This window comes from Narcine bancroftii, chromosome 2 (genome assembly GCF_036971445.1).
Source record: "Narcine bancroftii isolate sNarBan1 chromosome 2, sNarBan1.hap1, whole genome shotgun sequence".
NCBI classification, from domain to species: domain Eukaryota; kingdom Metazoa; phylum Chordata; class Chondrichthyes; order Torpediniformes; family Narcinidae; genus Narcine; species Narcine bancroftii.
Window position 1 is genome coordinate 84360462 of NC_091470.1, and position 21796 is coordinate 84382257.

Sequence of the window (21796 nt, forward strand, 5' to 3'; positions counted from 1 at the left end):
CCCATCCTGGGAGCAGTAGCAGTGGAGACAGAGGAATTGAGAAAAAGGAATAAAATCCTCACAGGAGACAGGGTGGGAAGAGGTCTAGTCAAGGTAACTGTGGGAGTTAGTAGGTTTATAAAAGACATCTGTAGATAGTTTGTTTCCCAAAATGGAATCACAGAAATAGAGAAAAGGAGAATTACCAGAGATGGATGAAGTAAATTTGAGGTTAGGGTGAAGTTCCCTGTACTGCCATTAACTCTACCCACATTGAATCTCCTATTTTTACCAGACATCTGCCCTAGCCCCTTTCCCCACCCCTGACGCAACAGAGTTCAATATCAACTTCCAATTTCCATTAACCATCTCCCCCGGTTTCTCTCTTTCCCACATCCCTTTGTCTCCCTTTCTCCAGGTGCCATCTTCTTCCCCTATCAAAGAGCTACTTTTCTTAACCCTCTGCCCTCACTCTCTATCACTTCTCAGCTTCTTTCTCCTCACCCTCATGACCTCTTATCTGTTAGTCTGTGCTTCTCTCCTTTTTATTTAGGTGTCTGCCTGATTTTCAGCACTCTAAAAGGGCACAGGCCCAAAACGTTGACTTTCCTACGGATGCTGCATGACCTGCTGTGTTTCTCCAGCACTTTTGTGTATTGCACTAGACCCCAGCATCTGCAGATTTTATTGTTTAAAGACATCAGAATAAGCCCTGTTCTTATCGCATAGATGTTTTCGTTGTAAGAAGGAAATGGGAACAACATTACATGCAACTTGGGCATGTACAAAAGTGAATACGTTTTGGGAAGAATTAAATCAGATATTAAATAAAATTACAAAAAATAACATACCAAAAAAAAGAGATATTTCTTTTAAGTAACACAAGAAGTAGAGAATTAGGCCTCAAATTGGATAAAGTGCAAAAAAAATTAATTATGATAGCCTTAGCAATAGCAAAAAATGTATAATGTCAACTTGGAAAATGGAAGAGAGCATGAGTATACAACAATGGTACATGGAAATGAATAAATGTATTCCATTGGAAAAAATAACATAATTTAAAAAATAAAGTCACATTATTTGAACAAATTTGGAAACCATACATGGAACATATCAGAGAGAGAGCTTGCCTATGACCTCCATCCCCTAAAATGAGAATGAAAATGGTAAGACAAAACTAGATTCAGTGTAATAAATAGATGACACGTTTTTCTTGTTTATTTTCCTTTGTGTGAAGATATTGTCTTATGGTTTTATTATATTGTATATGTTGAATATTTATGGGTTTTGGAGGGGAGGGAGGGAAAGGGGAAAAAAAAGGGAGAAAAGACCATTGTGTAAATTTAATGAGAAACGTTTGTACATGGTTGACATGGTACATTGTGTGAAAAATAAAAAAAATTATTTAAAAAAAAAAGAATAAGCCCTGTTCAAAATATTGAGGATAAACTCTGACATTGGGTAGGCCAGCTCCCTGTCGCTGCTGCAAACTACATAGAATATCAGAGGCTTGTGAGTTGTTTTAAGATTTGATCATTTTCATAACATTTAAACAGTTTGTAAATCCAGATTAATTCATACTGACCAATGTTCCTCAGAGCCATTCTAAGACATTGAAATTAGTGGTGAAACACTCCCTATTTAAGTCCAACCTGGGGTAGGAGGTTCATGCACATTCTCAACCTTAAACAGTGCCAAAATATCTCAACTAGGTGTCCCCCAATAAAATCTGTGAGGAGTCCTCAGTGGGATTATCATCAGGAAACATTTGGCCACAGCAGTGAACCCTACCCTAGTTCTGGATATGCAGCTTTCATCTAATATTCTTAACAAAATCAAGGCCCATGGTTTTTAATGAATTTAGTAATATTCCAAGTTACTCAGCCAATTGAATTATAGAAGCAACAAGTATCATCCTTTATAGATGGGAGGAGAAAATTGGTTAAAGTTGATGCAGGCCTTTTTATCTCATTGGGATCTCAGCAACCTCATCTTTGCTGTGACATTCATTCATTCGTGAATCCTTGGACCAACAGCTCCTGGTTAGCAGAAACCTGTCTGGTGGCTCAAACACTGCCTCACTGCCCAATCTGTATGGTGAAGCTGAAGGTCTAGCACCCTTGTCTGCAAGTGAGAAGGTTGTGGGTTAAAGACTTGAGACAGAATACATCATGCAGGTAGCAATGAAGTATCATGCTGTCAGCGATGCCATTGTTCAGAAAGACATGTTGCACTTAAAGTTCGCCAACTCCCTAAATTGGCTATTAAATAACAGCATGTTTCAGAAAGTGGAGAGGTTTATTTTGCCCAATATTACTCAACCACACTACTGAAAAAAACAGATCACCTGGTGACCTTGCTACAGGAAAATTAGGGTGATTGAGCACAAAAACAGGCCCTTTGGCCTAATGGGTCTATGTCAATAAGCACCTATTTACACCAATCCTATACTAATCCTGTCAAGTCTCCCCACATTCTCATCAACTCCTCAATGATTCTACCATTTACCTACCTAGCAGGAACAATTTACCAAATAACCCGCATCCCTTTAAGATTTAAAAGGATATTTGAGCACCCAGAGGAAGCCCCTATGGTTGCAGAGAGAAAATTGAAATTCTACAGAAACTACTATAGGTCAGGATTGAACTCCAGTTGCTGGTGCTATGAGACAGTGGACCTTCTAACTGCACCCTGTACCTTTTGCCTATTCGATATTTCTTATTTGCAAAGTGTTTACACTTCAACAAATACTTGTTTGGCAACAAGTACTTGATTGTGTGGTACAATTAGCACGGTAGATAGTGCAACTTATTGCAGTGCCAGTGACCCAGGTTTGAATCTGGCACTGTCTGTAAGAAGTTGGTTTGTTCTCCCCATGTCCGTGTGCATTTCTCTGGGAGCTCTGGTTTCCTCCCACCCTTCCAAAAAAAAAGAACAGGAATTGTAGGTTAATTGATGTAATTGGTGGGCATGGGCTCATGGGCCTAAAATGCTTTTATCATGTTGTACGTCCAATTTTTTTGAAAAAAATTAAAACTCTTCAGGGTATTCAGAAGTTGTATGGAAAGCTGCAACTTTTAAAAAAATCACTGTGACTTAATTAATGGGCTGATGAGATGGAAGTGATGACCTGAAGTGCCACATTGCAATCAATAGAGAGATGGCAGAGGTAAACCAAAGTGACTTTCATACCATGATTTCCTTTGATATCAATCCACCTGGTCCTTTCCAAAACTTTGGATTTCTTCAGGATAGTCTGATAGGTTTGCCACTCAATCTCATATTGACGAGATCCAATCCTGTTCCTTTCTTTGGCATCTGTCAGATCCCCTAAGAAAAGCAAGGCAATATGAAAGTGAAACCAAGATTTTCAGAACAGAGGACAGACATGTTTTGAAAGTAAGCTCTGCTTTCCCCACATACCCTACCTACCCATCAGCATCACTTCCTTGTTGGAATGTGGATTTTGCCAGTTTTCCTTGCCCTTGTGTACTTAATCATATCCAGGTGCTGAGTTACTCAACATCTTCTGACCATCCATCTAGGAGTAACACAATGGGGCCCAGGAAATGAATGTGAATGAGGTGGACCACCATCTGTTCTCCAATAATTTCCATTTTCCAATGGGCAGTTTCTCAATAATTGACAAGCCCAAAAAAAATTTAATGCAATTGGTGTGGGTGTGCATGCTTCACATCAGCCTCCTCTTAACTAACATATTTCACCATAGGAGACAAAGATATACACATTAATTAACATTTCAGCCCTGACCCCCTTCGTCAAGGCGTGGCGCAGGGGAAGGGGGAACTAAAATGGAGCCACCAGTAAAAACATGTTGAGTTGTCAGGAAGACCCAGCTGGTTAACGGATGTTCCTTCAGGGTCCCATAATCTCCTGCTTGAACGAACACAGATCCTACCTCAAAGTGACTGAAATTTAACCACATTGTCAAGTGTCCCAAGCAAGCTGTTTAATCCTGTCAAAACCATTGCAAAGAATATCATATTTTCTTGGAAGGTCAAGATGATTAATATATCCTATCCTTGCCAGATTTTCGAGAATGGACAAAGTTACTCCAACTTTTAGCTTTTGTTAGCAACGTCTCATTAAAAATTCCATATATTGCCATTTGTTTGCTTTCTTAAATTATAATAATGGAACATAACTGACCATTGTTATTGATACAAGTTTCATTATCATGCAAGTGAATTTCACCTGGCACCGCACGTGGTTTTAAGTGCCAGATAGGACTCACTAGTGCTAAGTCAAGTAGCTACAGGTTCATATCTCAATTAAAAAACTGTCCCTCCTTTGGTGCCATTCTAATGTCATCTGTCAGTGAGTGAATATTCTCAAGCTTACACAGACCTCATAGCAAGTTGCAAAATGCCATGGAGAATATTCTGATGTGATTGAAGTGTATTATGCAGCAGTACAGTATGAATACGAATGTACTGATGAAGTGAATTTCCCTTTTATAACTAAAAAATTGCTCTCAATTTTCAAAATTGCTTGTACTTAAAATCCCTCATGAATGAAGTTCACCATTTCCATCACCACAAAATTAACTCACAACCACCATTTTTGCTCATCTTTAGTCTTCTAATTTTAACTACTTGTGCATCTCTAATTATTATGGCTCCATTACTGACAGCTATGGGTTAAGAAATTAAGACACAGCACCCAGAGTTCCCTCGCTAATTAGCCAATGCAGCTCCTGTGAGGTCAGGTGCTGCCTTGTGTGGATTTTACTTCTGATGGTGTGGCTTTCCTGCAGGTGCTCTGTTTTACTAACTGTCACTGATGTTGGTGGGAGGCTTGAGGAGTTGATGGGTGAAAGAGAATAGGTTTCAAGGGAACTAAGTTGGGGAATATGCTGAGAGGAAGAAGAGACTCAATAGGCTTATTAGCCTTCTATTTCATGAGGAAATATAAAAAAGAAACAAAATATGAAAACACTTTTGGCATCTCTCTCTTTAATATCCTTTAAATCTGCAATCAAGCTTTTGGTAATTTTATCTACCTTCTCTATGTAGATTAACATCAAAATTTGGGAGTCATCATCTTGGAGGGCCTTTCCTGGACTCAACATACTAATGCATTGTGAAGAAAGCACGTCAACACCTCTATTTCCTCCGGAGTTTGAAGAGGTTTGGTATGACATCAGAATTAGAACACATGGTGAAATATCAAGCTTTTACCTTTTTATTGTCATTGAAGGTTATTTTTAAGGTCTGAAATTGTTATTCAGATATTGCAGAGTTTCTATGTACATTTCAAATGATTAACAATGGGAAATTTCATTGTAATATTAGCTTACAACTAAGTGCACCTAATGAGAGATCAGAAAAAGTGTGCACATTGCCAACATTACTTGTTTTAATGTATTTACTGTGGCATAGGTTTGCTAATTGTGTGGTTGGGGGGGGGGGGGGGGAAACATTAAACAAGATCTGCAAGGAGAGGCAGAGGAAGGGGTGGTTGGCAGACAAGTTGGAAGGAAGTGTGTGGAGAAAGACAGGCCAAAATTGCAGCCAGTGGGAGGAGTTGCAATGCAATGCCACAGAGTCCAAAAAGTAACAAGTACAAGGCTAAAGGTTTTATGTTTAAAAGCATGCAGAATAAGAAATAAAATGAATGACCTTGTAATGGATCCAAGTCAGAAATGGTAGAGCCCCAGGTCCCCGAGCTCTTGCCCAGGAGTCGGTGCCCCCTCCAGGCCAACATGTAGCCATGGTTCCTGCACCCACCACACTTGGGCAGGTGAGGTGACTTCTTTGATAGTGGTTCGTTGATAGGGATGCTACCATACTTGTTGTTAAGAATGGATCCATAAAAATGTAATTTTTATATTGACATACAACTTTTATTTATTTATTTTATTTGGTCGTATGCACGGATGTCTGCAAGTTGGGACTACCTGAACTTGGAGGCACAAGGCAAGCCAAAGCCAGCATAATTTCCTGAAGGGAAAATCTTGCTTGACAAACCTAGTGACAATTAGGCGAGGTAAAGGAAAGGCAGTGGATGTTGTGTATTTAGATTTTCAGAAGGCCTTTGACAAGGTTGCGCACACAAGGCTACTTTACAAAAGCCCATGGTATAACAGGAAGCATAACAGTGTGGGTAGAGCATTGGCTCAGTACCAGAAAGCAGAGAGTTGGAATACAGGAATCATATTCTGATTGGTTGCCAGTTGCTAGTGGAGATCTACAAGGGTCAGCATTAGGGCTTCTTCCTTTTCATGTTGTTTATGAATGATTTAGATTATGGAATGAATGGCTTTGTGGCCAAATTTACAGATGATGTCAAGGAGCTGGTAGGGTTGAGGAAACGGAGACTGCAGGTATTGGACAGATTAGTAGAGCAGCAAAAGGATTTGGATAGTTAGGAGAATGGGCAGTGAAGTAGCAAATGAAATACATTGTTGGAAAGTCTATGGTCCTACACTTTGGCAGAAGAAATAAATGGGCACACCATTTCTAAATGGGGAGAAAATTGAAAATTCCCCAGATGCAAAGGGGCCTGGAAGTCCTCGCGCAGGTAGAGTCGGCGGTGAAGAAAGCATTGATTTCAAGAAATAGATATAATAAGCAATGTGATGTTGCGGATAAATATAAGGCATTAATGAGCAGTTTTGGGCTCTTCATTTAAGAAAGGATGTCTTAAGTCAAGGATGATTCCAGGAAAGGATGGGTTATCATATGAGTTTGACTCCTCTTGGTTAGTACTCATTGGAATTTAGGAGTTTGAGGGTTTGAAATATTTTGTATGTTGAAGCTATGGACAGAGTTGATGCAGAAAGGTTGTTTCCCTGGGAGGGTCTAGGACAAAAGGATTGCAGGGTTTCCACTTGGAATAGAGATGCAGAGAAATGTCTTTAGCTACATAGTGGTGAATCCATGGAATTTGTTGTCGCAGGCAGTTGTGGAGGTCAAGTTATTGCGTGTACAGAAGAATCCCCATTATCAGGCACCTATGGGGAATCGCAGATGTCGGATATGCAAATTTTCCAGTTGACTGAAACTCATTCTTCCAAGGCCTAACTAATTCACCTACATTAAGAATGCACTGTTTAAAAGACAGTGCAAAATTTAAAGTAATTAGAAAAATAAATCAGTATTGTAGATTTTAATTATGTAAAGTTCACTTTAATCAGGTAATTCCCGTAACTTGCAAAATTTTTATTTGAACCCCAGTTGCTGGCGCTGAAACAGTGTTAGACTAACCATGCCACAGTCATAATTAACCCCCTCCCCCAGATATCTTTGGCTTGGCTTCGCGGACGAAAATTTATGGAGGGGTAATGTCCACGTCAGCTGCATGCTCGTTTGTGGCTGACAAGTCCGATGATAAAGCCTTACTAATATACCTAATACTAATAAAGACTCTTACAAGACAGAGAGAGGAAGACACCTGGGGAGAGTCACCCCAGCAGAAAGCAGCATCGGCCAGCTCTTCATCGTTGGTTCCGCCATTTAATTCCATTGAAACATTATTTTGACAGCTGCTATTGGCCAGGGCTCAAATGGCTGAATGTTTTTAAAATAAAAAGTGGGTGCTCTTGTACACTGGGTCTAAAATCTGACTCTTGACAGTGATGTCTCAACTCTGCTGCCATCTTCCACCTCTCCCTCCATATATCACCACCCCACCAGCTCTGACGCGTCCTGGTCAGGCCCTAGGCACACTCTACCATCCTCCTCGAGCCGACAACCTGGCTCACCCCCAACGAGGTTCCAGCGCTCCTCCACAGAGTCCATCTGCCCAGCCTTATTCATTCAAATTATTTATTTCCTCAGTTTTTTTTTGCCAGTTGATTGAATTCCAGATGTTAGCCAGGGTATTAAAGGTTATAGGAGAAGAGCAAGTAGTGCGGTTGAGTGAGAAAATGGGTCAGCAAATGACTGAATGGCTTGGCAGTCAATGAGCTAAATCGCCCATTTCTGCTCTTCTGTCTTATGGTCTTCTTGCATTGCCACCAAGTGTTTTAAAGTTGCTCAATTTTACCTCAACTAGTCTTTTTCAGTGCTATGGAGGTACTATTTCTACTTTACCCTCCTACTTGTATTTCTCTTGTTTTGCTTCCTCTCTTTCTCATTTTCTTTTTCTTTTTCAGTTCACATTTTTTCTTTTTGTGTTATTGGGTGATGGGTATTTATGCTGGAGGAGATTCAACCTAATCACGTTACCTATGAAAATCTCCATTTTTAAAAAAAATTAGACATACCCCACTGTAACAGGCCAATTCAGTCCTACATATCCATGCTCCCCAAATTACAACCCATTAAGGGTAGGAGGAAACTGGAGCTTCCCAGAGAAAACCCACGCAAACAGTGGGAAAACGTAAACTCCTTACAGAGAGCGCGGGATTTGATCTGATCACTGGCGCTGTTAAAGCGTCAAGCTAACCATAACACCAACTGTGCCGTAAAAATATAATTTTGGTAAAGGAAAAGCTATCATTTTGTATGTTATCTCCAAATATTGCAGAATTGTGCACCATGAACACAATAGCAAGTTTTTAAATTCTGGGCATCTGACACATCTCTGTAATTATTTCATAACATTGTATTTCTAAGATTTCCCAAAATATTGTAAAATAATGACAGATTGAACACTACCATTCATGTTTGGGACACAAAGACACTTTTTTCATTTATTTGGCTCTGTCCTCCACAGTTTTAAATTTGTAATCAAACAATTTACATGTGATTAAAGTGCACATTCCAGATTTTTTTTACAGGTTATTTGTATAGATTTTGGTTTTATCATGTAGAAATGACAACACTTTTGCGACTTTATCTCCAATGTTGCATATCTTTTGCATGCAATGACTGCTTGAAGTCTGTGTTTCATAGACATCACCAGGTGCTGAGTGTCCTGCCAGGCCTCTACTACAGCTATCTTCACCTCCTGCTTGTTTCAGGGGCTTGGCCCCTTAAGTTTTCTCTTCAGTATATGAAAGGAAGGCTCAATTGGATTTAGATTGCGTGATTGACTTGGCCAGTCAACTGTGCAGAAGCTTTAATTGCATTAAAAATACACATAAATGTTGGAGGAACTCAGCATGTCTCTCAGCACTCATAAAAGGTAAAGATATAGGGGGGAAGTCACGTGATGGAGTAGTGGCCGGACGGTGAACTCCAGCCCTCTCCAGAAAAGTTGAAAAAAATAAAGGAAATCACAAAGGCACAAAAATAAAAATTAAAGTTAAGTGAATATAAAGGTGGAAAGAAGATGGCGACGAAAAAAGAAAAGTCGAAACCAACGGTAAGAAGAGAGGAAGAGAAGACAACGGAAGAAGAAGGAGAAGGCCTTACCTGTTCGAAGAGGCCCGCGGTGGAGAGAGAAGCCCGCTCCCTCAGGTCGGTAGAAAGTGGACTACAAAAATGGCTCGCTGAGCCGAGTAAAAGTGCACAACCGCGCATGCGCATGCAAAAAAACACACCGACTGGAGGGGCGACCAGCTGGGGAGTCGATCTCCACAGCCGGCAATGACAGCTACAGAACAGCAGCAGCAAGAGGAGAACATAGAAGACAACGAAAACAAGAAAGAAGAGAAGAAAAAGAAAACAAAGAAACAACAGATGGCCAACCCAGAGGAAGAAGAGGAGGAAGAGGAAGAGTACAGTGAAATGGAAGAAGAAGGGAAAGGCAAGACAATGGATATATTTTTTCTTATTAAAGAATACATGGATTCATTTAAAGAATGGCAAGCACAAGAATTTAGTGATTTAAGAAGAAGAATAAACAGTACAGAAGAGAAAGTGAATAAAATAGATATGACCATATCAGAAACAGGAAAAAGAATGGACGAGGTGGAAGAACGAGAAGCAGCAGTAGAAATGGAGGTAGAGGACTTAAAAAAGAAATTAGAAGAATCTAATAAAAAAGTTAAAGAGACACAAGAGCTGTTAGCTCAGAAAATAGATATAATGGAAAATTATAACAGAAGAAATAATATAAAGATAGTGGGCCTTAAGGAAGATGAAGAAGGCAAGAATATGAGAGAGTTTATAAAAGATTGGATCCCCAGGATCTTAGGATGTCCAGAACTACAGCAAGAAATGGAAATAGAAAGGGCACATAGAGCATTAAAATAGAGCATTAGCCTTTAAACCACAACCACAACAAAAGCCAAGATCCATTTTAGATAAATTCCTAAGATATACTACAAGAGAAAAGGTACTGGAGAAAACAATGGAGAAAGTAAGAGAGGACAACAAGCCACTGGAGTACAAAGGGCAAAAAAAATTTATTTATCCAGATATAAGTTTTGAACCCCTGAAGAAGAGAAAGGAGTTCAATACAGCAAAGGCGATTTTATGGAAGAAAGGGTATAAATTTATACTAAAGCATCCAGCGGTATTGAAAATATTTATTCCAGGACAGCAAAACAGACTATTCTTGGATCTAGAGGAAGCAAGAAAATTTGCAGAACAATTACAAAATAGACTGAGAGATGAAGACGTGTAACGAGAGTACAAAAGACTGCGAACTAAAAAGACGTGTGTATAGGACTACATACTTATATTACTGGTCAACCAGTTTACCTATCTCGGCTGCACCATTTCATCAGATGCAAGGATCGACAATGAGATAGACAACAGACTCGCCAATGCAAATAGCGACTTTGGAAGACTACACAAGAGAGTCTGGAAAAACAACCAACTGAAAAACCTCACAAAGATAAGCATATACAGAGCCGTTGTCATACCCACACTCCTGTTCGGCTCCGAATCATGGGTCCTCTACCGGCATCACCTACGGCTCCTAGAACGCTTCCACCAGCGTTGTCTCCGCTCCATCCTCAACATCCATTGGAGCGCTTTCATCCCTAACGTCGAAGTACTCGAGATGGCAGAGGTCGACAGCATCGAGTCCACGCTGCTGAAGATCCAGCTGCGCTGGGTGGGTCACGTCTCCAGAATGGAGGATCATCGCCTTCCCAAGATCGTGTTATATGGCGAGCTCTCCACTGGCCACCGTGACAGAGGTGCACCAAAGAAAAGGTACAAGGACTGCCTAAAGAAATCTCTTGATGCCTGCCACATTGACCACCGCCAGTGGGCTGATATCGCCTCAAACCGTGCATCTTGGCGCCTCACAATTTGGCGGGCAGCAACCTCCTTTGAAGAAGACCGCAGAGCCCACATCACTGACAAAAGGCAAAGGAGGAAAAACCCAACACCCAACCCCAACCAACCAATTTTCCCCTGCAGCCGCTGCAACCGTGTCTGCCTGTCCCGCATCGGACTGGTCAGCCACAAACGAGCCTGCAGCTGACGTGGACTTTTACCCCCTCCATAAATCTTCGTCCGCGAAGCCAAGCCAAAGAAAGAAAGAACATATATTACATAAGTGTATGTGCATTTAAAAGAAAAAATATAGTGTATAGAAAAGAATTAATGAGGGAAAAAAGGGGAAGAGAGGAGTAAAGAGGGAATTTAGAGAGTGACCTTTGTTGTATATAAAAATTGAAATCTTTTCTGGGGGGGCTGGGTAGGGAGAAATTACGGTCACTGCAAAATCAGTTGACGCTTGCGAGTGAATTCACAAATCCAAATGGAGAGGGGAGATGTGGTTGCCCGACAAGGGATAATGGGCAACTCAGGAAGGGGAGGGGACAATGGGGTTAAAGAAATATTAGGTAGGAGAATAAGGGGAATGTTTGATGTGTTAAAAACGTTGTCTTATAAACTGTTCAAAGAAAGAAAGCAGAAATGGATGAGAAGGAAAGGTGATGATGAGAAAATGGAAGGGAAAGATAAACAAAGTATAAAATGGCTACATTAAACTATATGACTTTAAATATTAATGGAATACATAACCAAATCAAAAGGAAGAAACTGCTAAATTTACTGAAAAAAGAAAAAATTGATATTGCATTTGTGCAAGAAACACACTTAACTGAAGTGGAGCACAAGAAATTAAAGAGAGATTGGATAGGACATGTAACGGCAGCGTCATATAACTCAAAAGCTAGAGGAGTGGCTATATTAATCAGTAAAAATGTACCAATTAAAATAGAAGAGGAAATAATAGATCCAGCAGGAAGATATGTAATGATAAAATGTCAGACATATTCGGAGTTTTGGAATTTACTTAATATATATTCGCCTAATGAAGAAGATCAAAAATTTATGCAGGATATTTTTCTGAAGATAGCAGATACGCAAGGGAATATTAATAGGAGGTGATTTCAATCTCAATTTGGATTCAAACATAGATAAAACCGGGAAAAAAATTAACAGAAAGAATAAAGTAACCAAATTTATAATTAAATCGATGCAAGAAATGCAACTTTTGGATATATGGAGGAAACAACACCCAAAGGAAAAGGAATATTCATATTATTCGGATAGACATAAAACATATTCAAGAATAGATTTATTCCTGTTATCAGCTTGTATACAAGATAGAGTTAGGAAAACAGAATATAAAGCTAGAATATTATCGGACCATTCACCCTTGATATTGACAATAGAGTTAGAGGATATCCCTCCAAAAATGTATAGATGGAGATTAAACCCCATGCTACTTAAAAAACAGGATTTTAGAGAATTCATAGAAAGACAAATTAAAATGTATTTTGAAATAAATACCGAATCAGTGAAGGATAAGTTTATATTATGGGACGCAATGAAAGCGTTCATCAGAGGGCAAATAATAAGTTACGTAACTAAGATGAAGAAGGATTACAATCAGGAAACAGAACAGTTGGAAAAGGAAATAGCAGATATAGAGAAAGAATTAGCAAGGAAGGAAGACACTACTAAAAGAAGGGAAATGGTAGATAAAAAAATAAAATATGAAACATTTCAAACATATAAGGTGGAGAAAAATATAATGAAGACAAAGCAGAAATATTACGAACTAGGAGAAAAAACGCACAAAATTTTAGCGTGGCAGCTTAAGACAGAACAAACTAAAAGAATGGTATTGGCATCAAGGAAAAAAGACAAACAGATCACATATAATCCAACGGAAATTAATGAAAATTTCAGAGAATTCTACGAACAATTATACCAAACTGAAAACGAAGGGAAAGAAGGCAAAATAAATGAATTCTTAACTAAAATTGAACTACCGAAATTACAAACAGAGGAACAAAATAAATTAATAGAACCATTTGAAATAGTAGAAATACAAGAGACAATAAAAAATCTGCCGAATAATAAAACACCAGGAGAGGATGGTCTCCCAATAGAATTCTACAAAACATTTAAAGATTTATTAATTCCTCCCCTCCTGGAAGTAATCAACCAGATTGATAAAACACAAAGCTTACCAGATTCGTGCAAAACAGCAATAATTACAGTACTACCAAAGGCAGGGAAAGATCCACTTGCACCAGCATCATATTGACCAATATCTCTTCTTAACACAGATTACAAGATAATAGCTAAATTATTAGCAAACAGATTAGCTGATTATGTACCAAAAATAGTAAGTCTAGACCAAACTGGATTCATAAAAAAAAGACGAACAACAGATAATATTTGTAAGTTTATTAACTTAATTCATGCAGTAGAAGGAAATAAAACTCCAACAGTAGCGGTTGCTTTAGACGCAGAGAAGGCCTTCGACAGAGTAGAATGGAATTATTTATTCAAGGTACTACAAAAATTTAGTTTACCAGAGAAATATATTAATTGGATTAAAACATTATATAAGGGGCCATTGGCAAGAGTGACAGTAAATGGATATGTATCAAAACATTTTAACTTAAGCAGATCAACAAGACAGGGATGCCCACTATCGCCCTTATTGTTCGCGTTAGCCATAGAACCACTTGCAGAACTGATAAGAACAGAAAATAAAATAAAAGGGATAAAAATAAAAGGCAAGGAATACAAAATCAGTTTATTTGCAGATGATGTTATAGTATACCTAACGGAACCAGAAACATCAATAAAAGAATTACATAAGAAATTGAAGGAGTATGGAGAAGTGTCGGGATACAAGATTAATGCAAATAAAAGTGAAGCAATGCCAATGAATAACGCGGATTTCTCAAAATTCAAGAAAGAATCACCGTTTAGATGGCAAATGCAAACAATACGATACCTAGGTATACAAATAAATAAAAACGTCAGCCATCTATATAAACTTAATTATTATCCACTAATGAAAAAAATACAGGAAGATTTAGAGCATTGGAAAGACTTACCATTAACACTAATAGGAAGGATAAACTGTATTAAAATGAACATTTTTCCAAGGATACAATACCTATTTCAGGCACTGCCAATACACTTGACAGAAAAATTCTTTAAGGAGTTAAAGAAAACAATAAGGAAATTTTTATGGAAAGGGGGGAACCGAGGATAGCACTAGATAAATTAACAGAATGGTATAGACAAGGAGGCTTACAACTGCCAAATTTTAAAAATTATTATAGAGCCGCACAATTAAGATATCTATCAGATTTTTACTAAACAAAAGAAAAGCCAGATTGGACTAGATTAGAGCTAGACAAAATAGGGGAGAAGATACTTGAACATATATTATATAAATGGGATGAAAAATTGGTAAAACATAGGAATTCTCCAGTATTGCACCATTTGCTTAATATTTGGAAGAAGATTCATGTAGAAAGAAATAAAATAAACTACCAATTATCAAAACTTATACTGACGCAAAATCAGCTAATCCCTTTTACGGTAGATAACCTGTCTTTTAGAGAATGGGAGAAAAAAGGGATTAAAAGAATAGAAAATTGTTTTTCGGGGAATAAATTATTATCCTTTGAACAAATGAAGGATAAATATAATATAACTCAAGATACAGTGCCGGCATATTACCAATTGAAATCCTATTTAAAGGATAAATTGGGAAGTAGTCTGAAGTTACCAGAAGGAAGCAATTTTGAATATCTGATTACAGACACAATGATAATCAAAAAATTTATAACAAACATGTATATCAAATTACAAGAAAAGGAGAATGAGGAAATAAATGATAAAACTAAACAAAAGTGGGAACAAGATCTAAACATAAAGATAAAAAAGGAAACATGGGAGAGGTTATGTTTAGGAACTATGAGAAATACAATAAATACGAGATTACGTATGATACAATATAATTGGATACATAGGTTATATATCACTCCTCAAAAGTTAAATAAATGGGATCCAACAGTATCTGACAGATGTTTTCGTTGTAAAAAAGAAATAGGAACAACAATTCATGCAATCTGGACTTGTGAAAAGGTGAAAAAATTTTGGGAAGATCTAAACCAGATATTAAATAAAATTACAGAAAGCAATATACCAAAAAACCCAGAGATCTTCCTCCTAAGTAACATAAAAAATAAAGAATTTGGATTTGATTTGGAGGGTGTACAAAAAAGATTAGTTAAGATAGCCCTAGCTGTAGCAAAAAAATGTATTATGTCAAACTGGAAATTAGAAGATAATTTGAAAATACAGCAATGGTACATAGAAATGAATAAATGTATTCCATTAGAAAAAATAACATATAGTTTAAGAAATAATATAACATTATTTGAACAAATATGGGAGCCGTACATGGAATATAATAGGGAAAACCTACCGGGACATCTATCACCTAAAATGACAAAAGGAAAAGAGAATGGAAATAATTGACTCAGTGGAAGTTTTTGTTCGTTAATGTTGAGTGACAACATTGTTTGATGGGTTTGATGTATCTTGGACTCAGAGTTTTGAATGGATGGAGGGGGAGGTGGGGGGTGGGGAGGGGAGGAGGGAAGAAAACGACACTGTATATATTTGAAAGGAGAAATGTGTCTATCTTGAATAATGTGATCTATAGTGTGAAAAATAAAAAATTTTTTTAAAAAAGGTAAAGATATATAAATGACATTTTGAGCACGAGCATTCCTTCAAGGTATGAACAAAAAGCAGACAGGTCCTTGAATAAAAAGGCTGGGGAGAATGGAGAAAGGGCAGGGGTGGGGAGAAAGAAGTACAAGTGAACAGGCAATAATTGCATATGGATAGGAGACAGGAGAAGAAAGATGAGAATTTACGGGGGAAGGGGTTGCCCCTGTGAATGCAGAGCTGGAGGAAAGGACAGAGGGAAAGGGAAAGAGGAGGAGAGAGCTAGATGAAAGGAGAAATTGGCATAAAGGGAAAGAAGGGAGGTGGGGTGCAACTGTAAACAGAGATCAATGTTGATGCTATCTGATTGGGGGGGGGGTGCCAAAATGGAATACGAGGTGCTGTTCTTCCAATTTGTGGATGATCTCAGTCTGGCAATGTATGAAACCATGGACAGATTTGTCGGCATGAGATTGGGGCTGAGGAATTGAAATGGGTTGCCATGTGAGATCCCCGTTATTGCAGAGGACAGGGAAAAGGTACTGAATGAAGCAATCTCTCCAAGTCTGTGTCCAGTCTCTCTGATGTGGAGGAGACCACAATGCAAGCACAGGATGCAGGAGATGGCCCCTGCAGATTCATAAGTGCTGCTTCACTTCGGAGGTCTGTTTGGGGCCCCAAATAATGGTGAAGGATGAGATGTGGGCACAAGTATAGTATTTTGTGCAGTAACAGGGGTAGGTGCTAAGGGGGTAATTGGTGGGAAGAGTGGAGTGGACGAGAGAGTCAGGGAGGGAGCATCTTACGTCAGCTCCGTTTCCGTTCCTGATTCCATAACCAGGATTCTCCTCCCCTCCACAACAAATTCCTCCTTCTGTTTAAACCTACTTCCACCTCCTGGACACCTCATCCCGGCATCGGGTCCACACTGGACCTTTACATTTCCAACTGCTGCAGAGATATCAGCCACCTCGACTTCACCACTTCCCTCACTTATTCTAATCTCACCCCCGCAGAACACCTGACCCTCCACTTTCTCCCCACCAATCCCAATCTCACAATCTCCACAAACGAGAGTGAAAGTGTTGTGGTCTGGTGCATTGACCTTATCTGGCCAAAGCCAGGCAATTCCTTTTACTTGCCCTTTCAATAAGACCCCAAAAAAAACCAGTTTCTGAACTCATTTTCGGTCCTCTTCCTTCCTTGGCCTCCAACCTTAATGTTTCCCACCCCTGCACTAACCAGTTTTACTTCCTATCCAAGATCCACAAACCAAATTGTCCCAGTAGACCCATTGTTTCCGTGTGGTCCTGCCCCACCAGACTGGGTATCTGCTTACCTCAATGGCTTCTTTAACTTCCATTGGGACAATTCTGGCTCCAAGTTGAAAATGGCAAACTACAGACTACAAAGGTGAGCAAAAGCTTATAAGCAAACCAAGCTCTCTTATACTGTACCAATGAAGCAATTAAACATAACCAAGTTCCAACAGACACCTGTGAAGTCAAATGTCCCAAACATTATGGTGCCCTGAAATGAGGGAACTATGTATAAAAAGTGCTGTAATTTTACATGGTCAAACCAAAATGTACACAAATAACTTTGAATAAAACCTGGGATGTGCACCTTAATCACATGAATTGTTTGACACTGCATTGTTGATTCACATGAATGATTTCAGGGTTTAAATTAAAATGGAAGATTTTATAAATTTGACCAGTATTCCATTGAATTCATACAATTGATCCAATGGGTATTCAAAATCTAAATCAATGTGACAGTAGTAAAATTATTTATTTCAGCAAGAGAATCTAGACTATGGGAGTGGGGTATTAAACCTAACATTAAATTATTCTCAAGTGAAACCAGAAAGCATTTTAACACAAATTGTAACACAATTCTGGAACTCCAAATTGGGCAGCACAGTTAATGTAATACCAATACAGCACCAGTGACCCGGGTTCACATTTGATGCTGTTGTAAGCAATTTGTACCTTCTCCCAATGCCTTCATAGGTTTCCGTCGGGTACTCTGGTTTCATCCCACCCTCCAAGAATGTATGTGGCTTGTAAGTTAATTTGTGTATTTAGGCAGTTCAGGCTTGTGAACTGGAAAGGCTTGTCACTGTGCTGTATCTCCAAACTGAAAAAAAATTAAATGCAAATTAAAAAATAAATAATGGGCACCAACTTGCATTTTAAGGAATGTGATCTTTATATTTTTGTTTGCTGAATACATCGTGGCTCATTAAAAATGCAAATAATTGAATCAGTGATAATCTTTTGAATAGTAAAACAGGTTTGAATTGAATGACATGATCAAGCTCCTTATGAAATCTAAAAGGAATCCTCATTAGTTTTCTGATTTTTATTCTCTTTAAAAATGTAATCCTGCCAATGATTCACTATGACAAATAAATCTATTACCAATGGGTAACATTTAAATCATTAGGCACACAAATAGGATAAATAATATGGAATTTTTGACCCAAAGACTATTTCCACAGAAGACCCTGAAAGAATTCAATGAATTTCTTAAGAATAGAAAGAGGACTGGTAGTTTAAAATAAACTAGAGAGAAAAATGTCAATGTCAGCATCAATGTAATCTCTACAATCACATAGATTTAGTGGCTCTAAATTCAATTTAAAAAAAACCAGTTCTGTTGTGAACCTCACATAAATAAAGACACACCTAATAATGTCTGTAAATAATAATGGAATTTATCATTTAACTAGACATTAGTGTGCCAGTTCGGCGGGCAGCAACCTCCTTTGAAGAAGATCGCAGAGCCCACCTCACTGACAAAAGACAAAGGAGGAAAAACCCAACACCCAACCCCAACCAACCAATTTTCCCCTGCAACCGCTGCAGCCGTGTCTGCCTGTCCCGCATCGGACTTGTCAGCCACAATCGAGCCTGCAGCTGACGTGGACTTTAACCCCTCTATAAATCTTCGTTCGCGAAGCCAAGCCAAAGAAGAAGAAAGAAGAAGTGTGCCAGTTCAAAACCAGTGACTGCATCTCCGTCACTTGACTCATGATCCAGGAATGAGAAAGAACTTACTGCATAAACCACCCAAGGCCAAAAAATTAGTGCTCTACAGTGCTGCGAGTGAAAGGGATATCCAATGTTTTGATTCAAACACTTCTGAAAGTGTAGATTACATTTGCCCGTCACTAAACATTTTGTCTAACATAGCTGCATTTTAGTAAAATGAAAAAAAATCCACTCTTTCAAGAAAATCATTTTCAGTCAGCAACAAACTATAGATAACAAGATTTTGATTAAGATTATATACTACTAATCCAATAGGATTCCCCATTCCGATTTAGAATATTTGATCAACTAATTATGGACTGATAATCAAACTATTTTTATATTGGGTATCATGACCTACCTGTAACAAAAACGATTTCTGGTTTTATTACATCAATGGTCTGTGTGCAAAATGCTTGAAAGTCAGGGACTCTTTGGGGATCGACGAACTTACTGACATGGATGTCAGACACCTGAGCAGAAAAAAAAATCCACATTTCTCAGTTAAATCAACTGTGAACAGCGCGAGCATTACAATAACTTCAAAATAAAATTACAATATCCACATTCTCGTCGCTCATCTCCCTTCCTCGACTTACTCACAGCATAATCATAAACCTTCTACTACCACGGAGCCTCCGGAGGTTCAGGACGTAATTTTGTTTGGAATGCTGAAGAGTTAGTTCCTCGGCCATGTTAATGTCCATTCACACAACCAGCATTTCACAATTAGGCCCAGAAAAATTCAATAAACAATGAGCCCCAATGATTAAGTTAGACAGTCATATTTTCATATACATCTCCAAATAGAACTTTTTAAAATTATAGTGGAGAAGCTGGTGATGAAATTACAGTGCCTCGATGTATTTGTAACGTCCTTTTTAAAGACTCAAAAACAATGCAGCAACAACAATAACAAAAAAATCATTCCGAAAGCAAAATGCATTGATTCGTCATTGAAACAGAAAATACTGGACACGGAGCCGATGAGACACGGGCTCGGATTCTGTTCAGCGGCGCCCCGTTAAGCTAACATTACACAACCAAGCGGGTGATCGGTGTTGGCTGGCGGAGGGGCCGGTGGCCGCACCTTCTCCCTCCTCCCCCCCACCGCCCCATCCCAATAGTCCGCCAGTCGGCACCCCGAGGGGCCTACCTGCAGGAACCAGAAGACATTATCCATACCCCCACCCGGATAGGGAGGCTGCGTTCCCCGCGAGTGTTCGCCGACCCCTCTGTACATCCGATGCTGCACCGTGTAGTTTTCAAGGACGTAACCGGTGAGGCAGGCCAGGATCAGACCTGCTGCGATCAACACGCTGAACAGGCAGAGCATCCTTGGCAACCGCTGCAGCATCAGCGCTCGAATGGGGAAACCTCGACAACGCCGCTGACTGCCCTACTTCCGGCCGCTGACTGCCCTACTTCCGGCCGCTGACTGCCCTACTTCCGGCCGCTGGTCATACATGCACTAAAGTGCTGGAGAAACAGAGCAGGTCGCGTAGGGAGGAAAGTCAAGGACTGAGCACCAAACAGACATACACCTCAATAAAAAAGTGGCGTTGATGTCGTTTGGAGGAGGGAAGGAGAAGACAGGTTGGGACAGAAAGACAGGCAACAGGTCATAAATCATGGAGGAAGGAGGGTAGGTACCGAGGGGATTATTAGTGTGAACGAGAAAGTCCCTGTGACGAGGAGAGTGGAGTGAAATGGAAGGAAAAATAAATGTGCTGATGGGATCAGGTTGTCAACACCCTCTCAGTATCTACCCGTGTGTCTGCAAGAAATGCCTCATTTTCACTCACACTCCTCCCTCACCAGCATTTGGGGTCCCAAACAGTCCTTCTAAATGAAGCAATTCTTCATCTGTGAATTTGCAGGATTCACTGTTGCATCGTTGCAGCCTCCAACATTAGAGTGAATGCAGATTGGAAGACTGTTCCATTGAGTACCTTCACTCTGTCTACTGCAATAATAGGGACCTCCCAGTGATCAAACCAAGGTTACCTGGAAGTTGAAGAAACAGCGTCTGGACACTCTCCAACCAGACAACAATAACATCGACATCCAATTTCTGTTAAGCTCCTCCTCTAAATCTCTCTCTTTCCCTTTCCCTCTGTCTCCTCTCCTACAGATTCCCCACTCTCTTTCCTTCTCCACCACCAGCTATTTTCTGTTTTACCACCTTCGTCCACCTATGACTTCTTACTTGATTGCCAATACTGCTACCCCTGCCCTTCCTCCCCCCACCTTTTTATTCCAGTACCTGCATGCTTTTTGCTCATTCCTCGACAAAGGGCACAGTCCTGAAACATTGGTTTTCCTTAATTTCCTATAGATGCTGCATGAGCTGCTAAGTTTTTCCAGCACATTTATGTATTGCACTACAATCCCAGTGCAACAGTAATGGCTGTGCCTTGTCTCGGCATGTGAATCACCACTGACTGCTCGATCTTCCCACCTGTGTGTTTGTGGACGGCCTCCCCTTCCAAAAAGTTTGTTTTGATCGTTAAGAGGCTCAGACATCTTAAAGATCAGAACAAGCTGGAAAGTACAACATGAGTTACAGGAAGATCGGGTCTTTATTCCCGGAGGCGAAGTACGCAGAGGGGCGACCTTAAAGAGGTTTGTAAAATCACAAGAAGCATGGATAAGGTGAATGCATACAGCCCTTTCACTACCTCAACCAAACAAGCAGCTAACATATTAAAGGACACATCCCTTCTTCTCACCTCTCTGACAACATATACATTGTGAGAGATAAGTAAAACTGATATAAAAATATGAAGATGAGGAAACTAGTATAGATATATGTGTAATAAATAAAGCCAGTATGAATAAGATAAGGATAAATAATAGAATGTAGGAAGTAAAGTTAGTTTGGATAAGATAAGGGTCTTCTAGCCTTAGACAGAATTAGCAAGTTCTGCATATAAGGTGTGTAGCCCTGAAGGTGTGAATTAGAACAAA

At 39.3% G+C, this 21796-nt stretch overlaps 1 protein-coding gene across 8 annotated transcripts in view; it reads right to left on the minus strand.

The window, feature by feature from the left end:
• tmem62 (transmembrane protein 62) overlaps positions 1–20832 on the minus strand; it is a 72651-nt gene extending 51819 nt beyond the window's left edge. For 4 of the 8 annotated variants that reach the window (XR_011351459.1, XM_069917329.1, XM_069917324.1 and 1 more), the window contains exons 1-3: positions 19983–20226; positions 19188–19299; positions 3172–3309 (exon numbers count right to left, since the gene is read on the minus strand). Coding sequence is in view for 7 of the 8 variants with exons in the window: in XM_069917329.1 (XP_069773430.1) it covers positions 3172–3309; positions 19188–19299; positions 19983–20183 (451 nt within the window). In the remaining variant the exon portion in view is untranslated. Of the gene's footprint in view, positions 1–3171; positions 3310–17782; positions 17931–19187; positions 19300–19982; positions 20228–20644 lie in introns of those variants that run through there. The other 4 variants (XM_069917326.1, XM_069917325.1, XM_069917327.1 and 1 more) reach the window with 4 other exon arrangements.
• Positions 20833–21796: the final 964 nt, after the last annotated feature.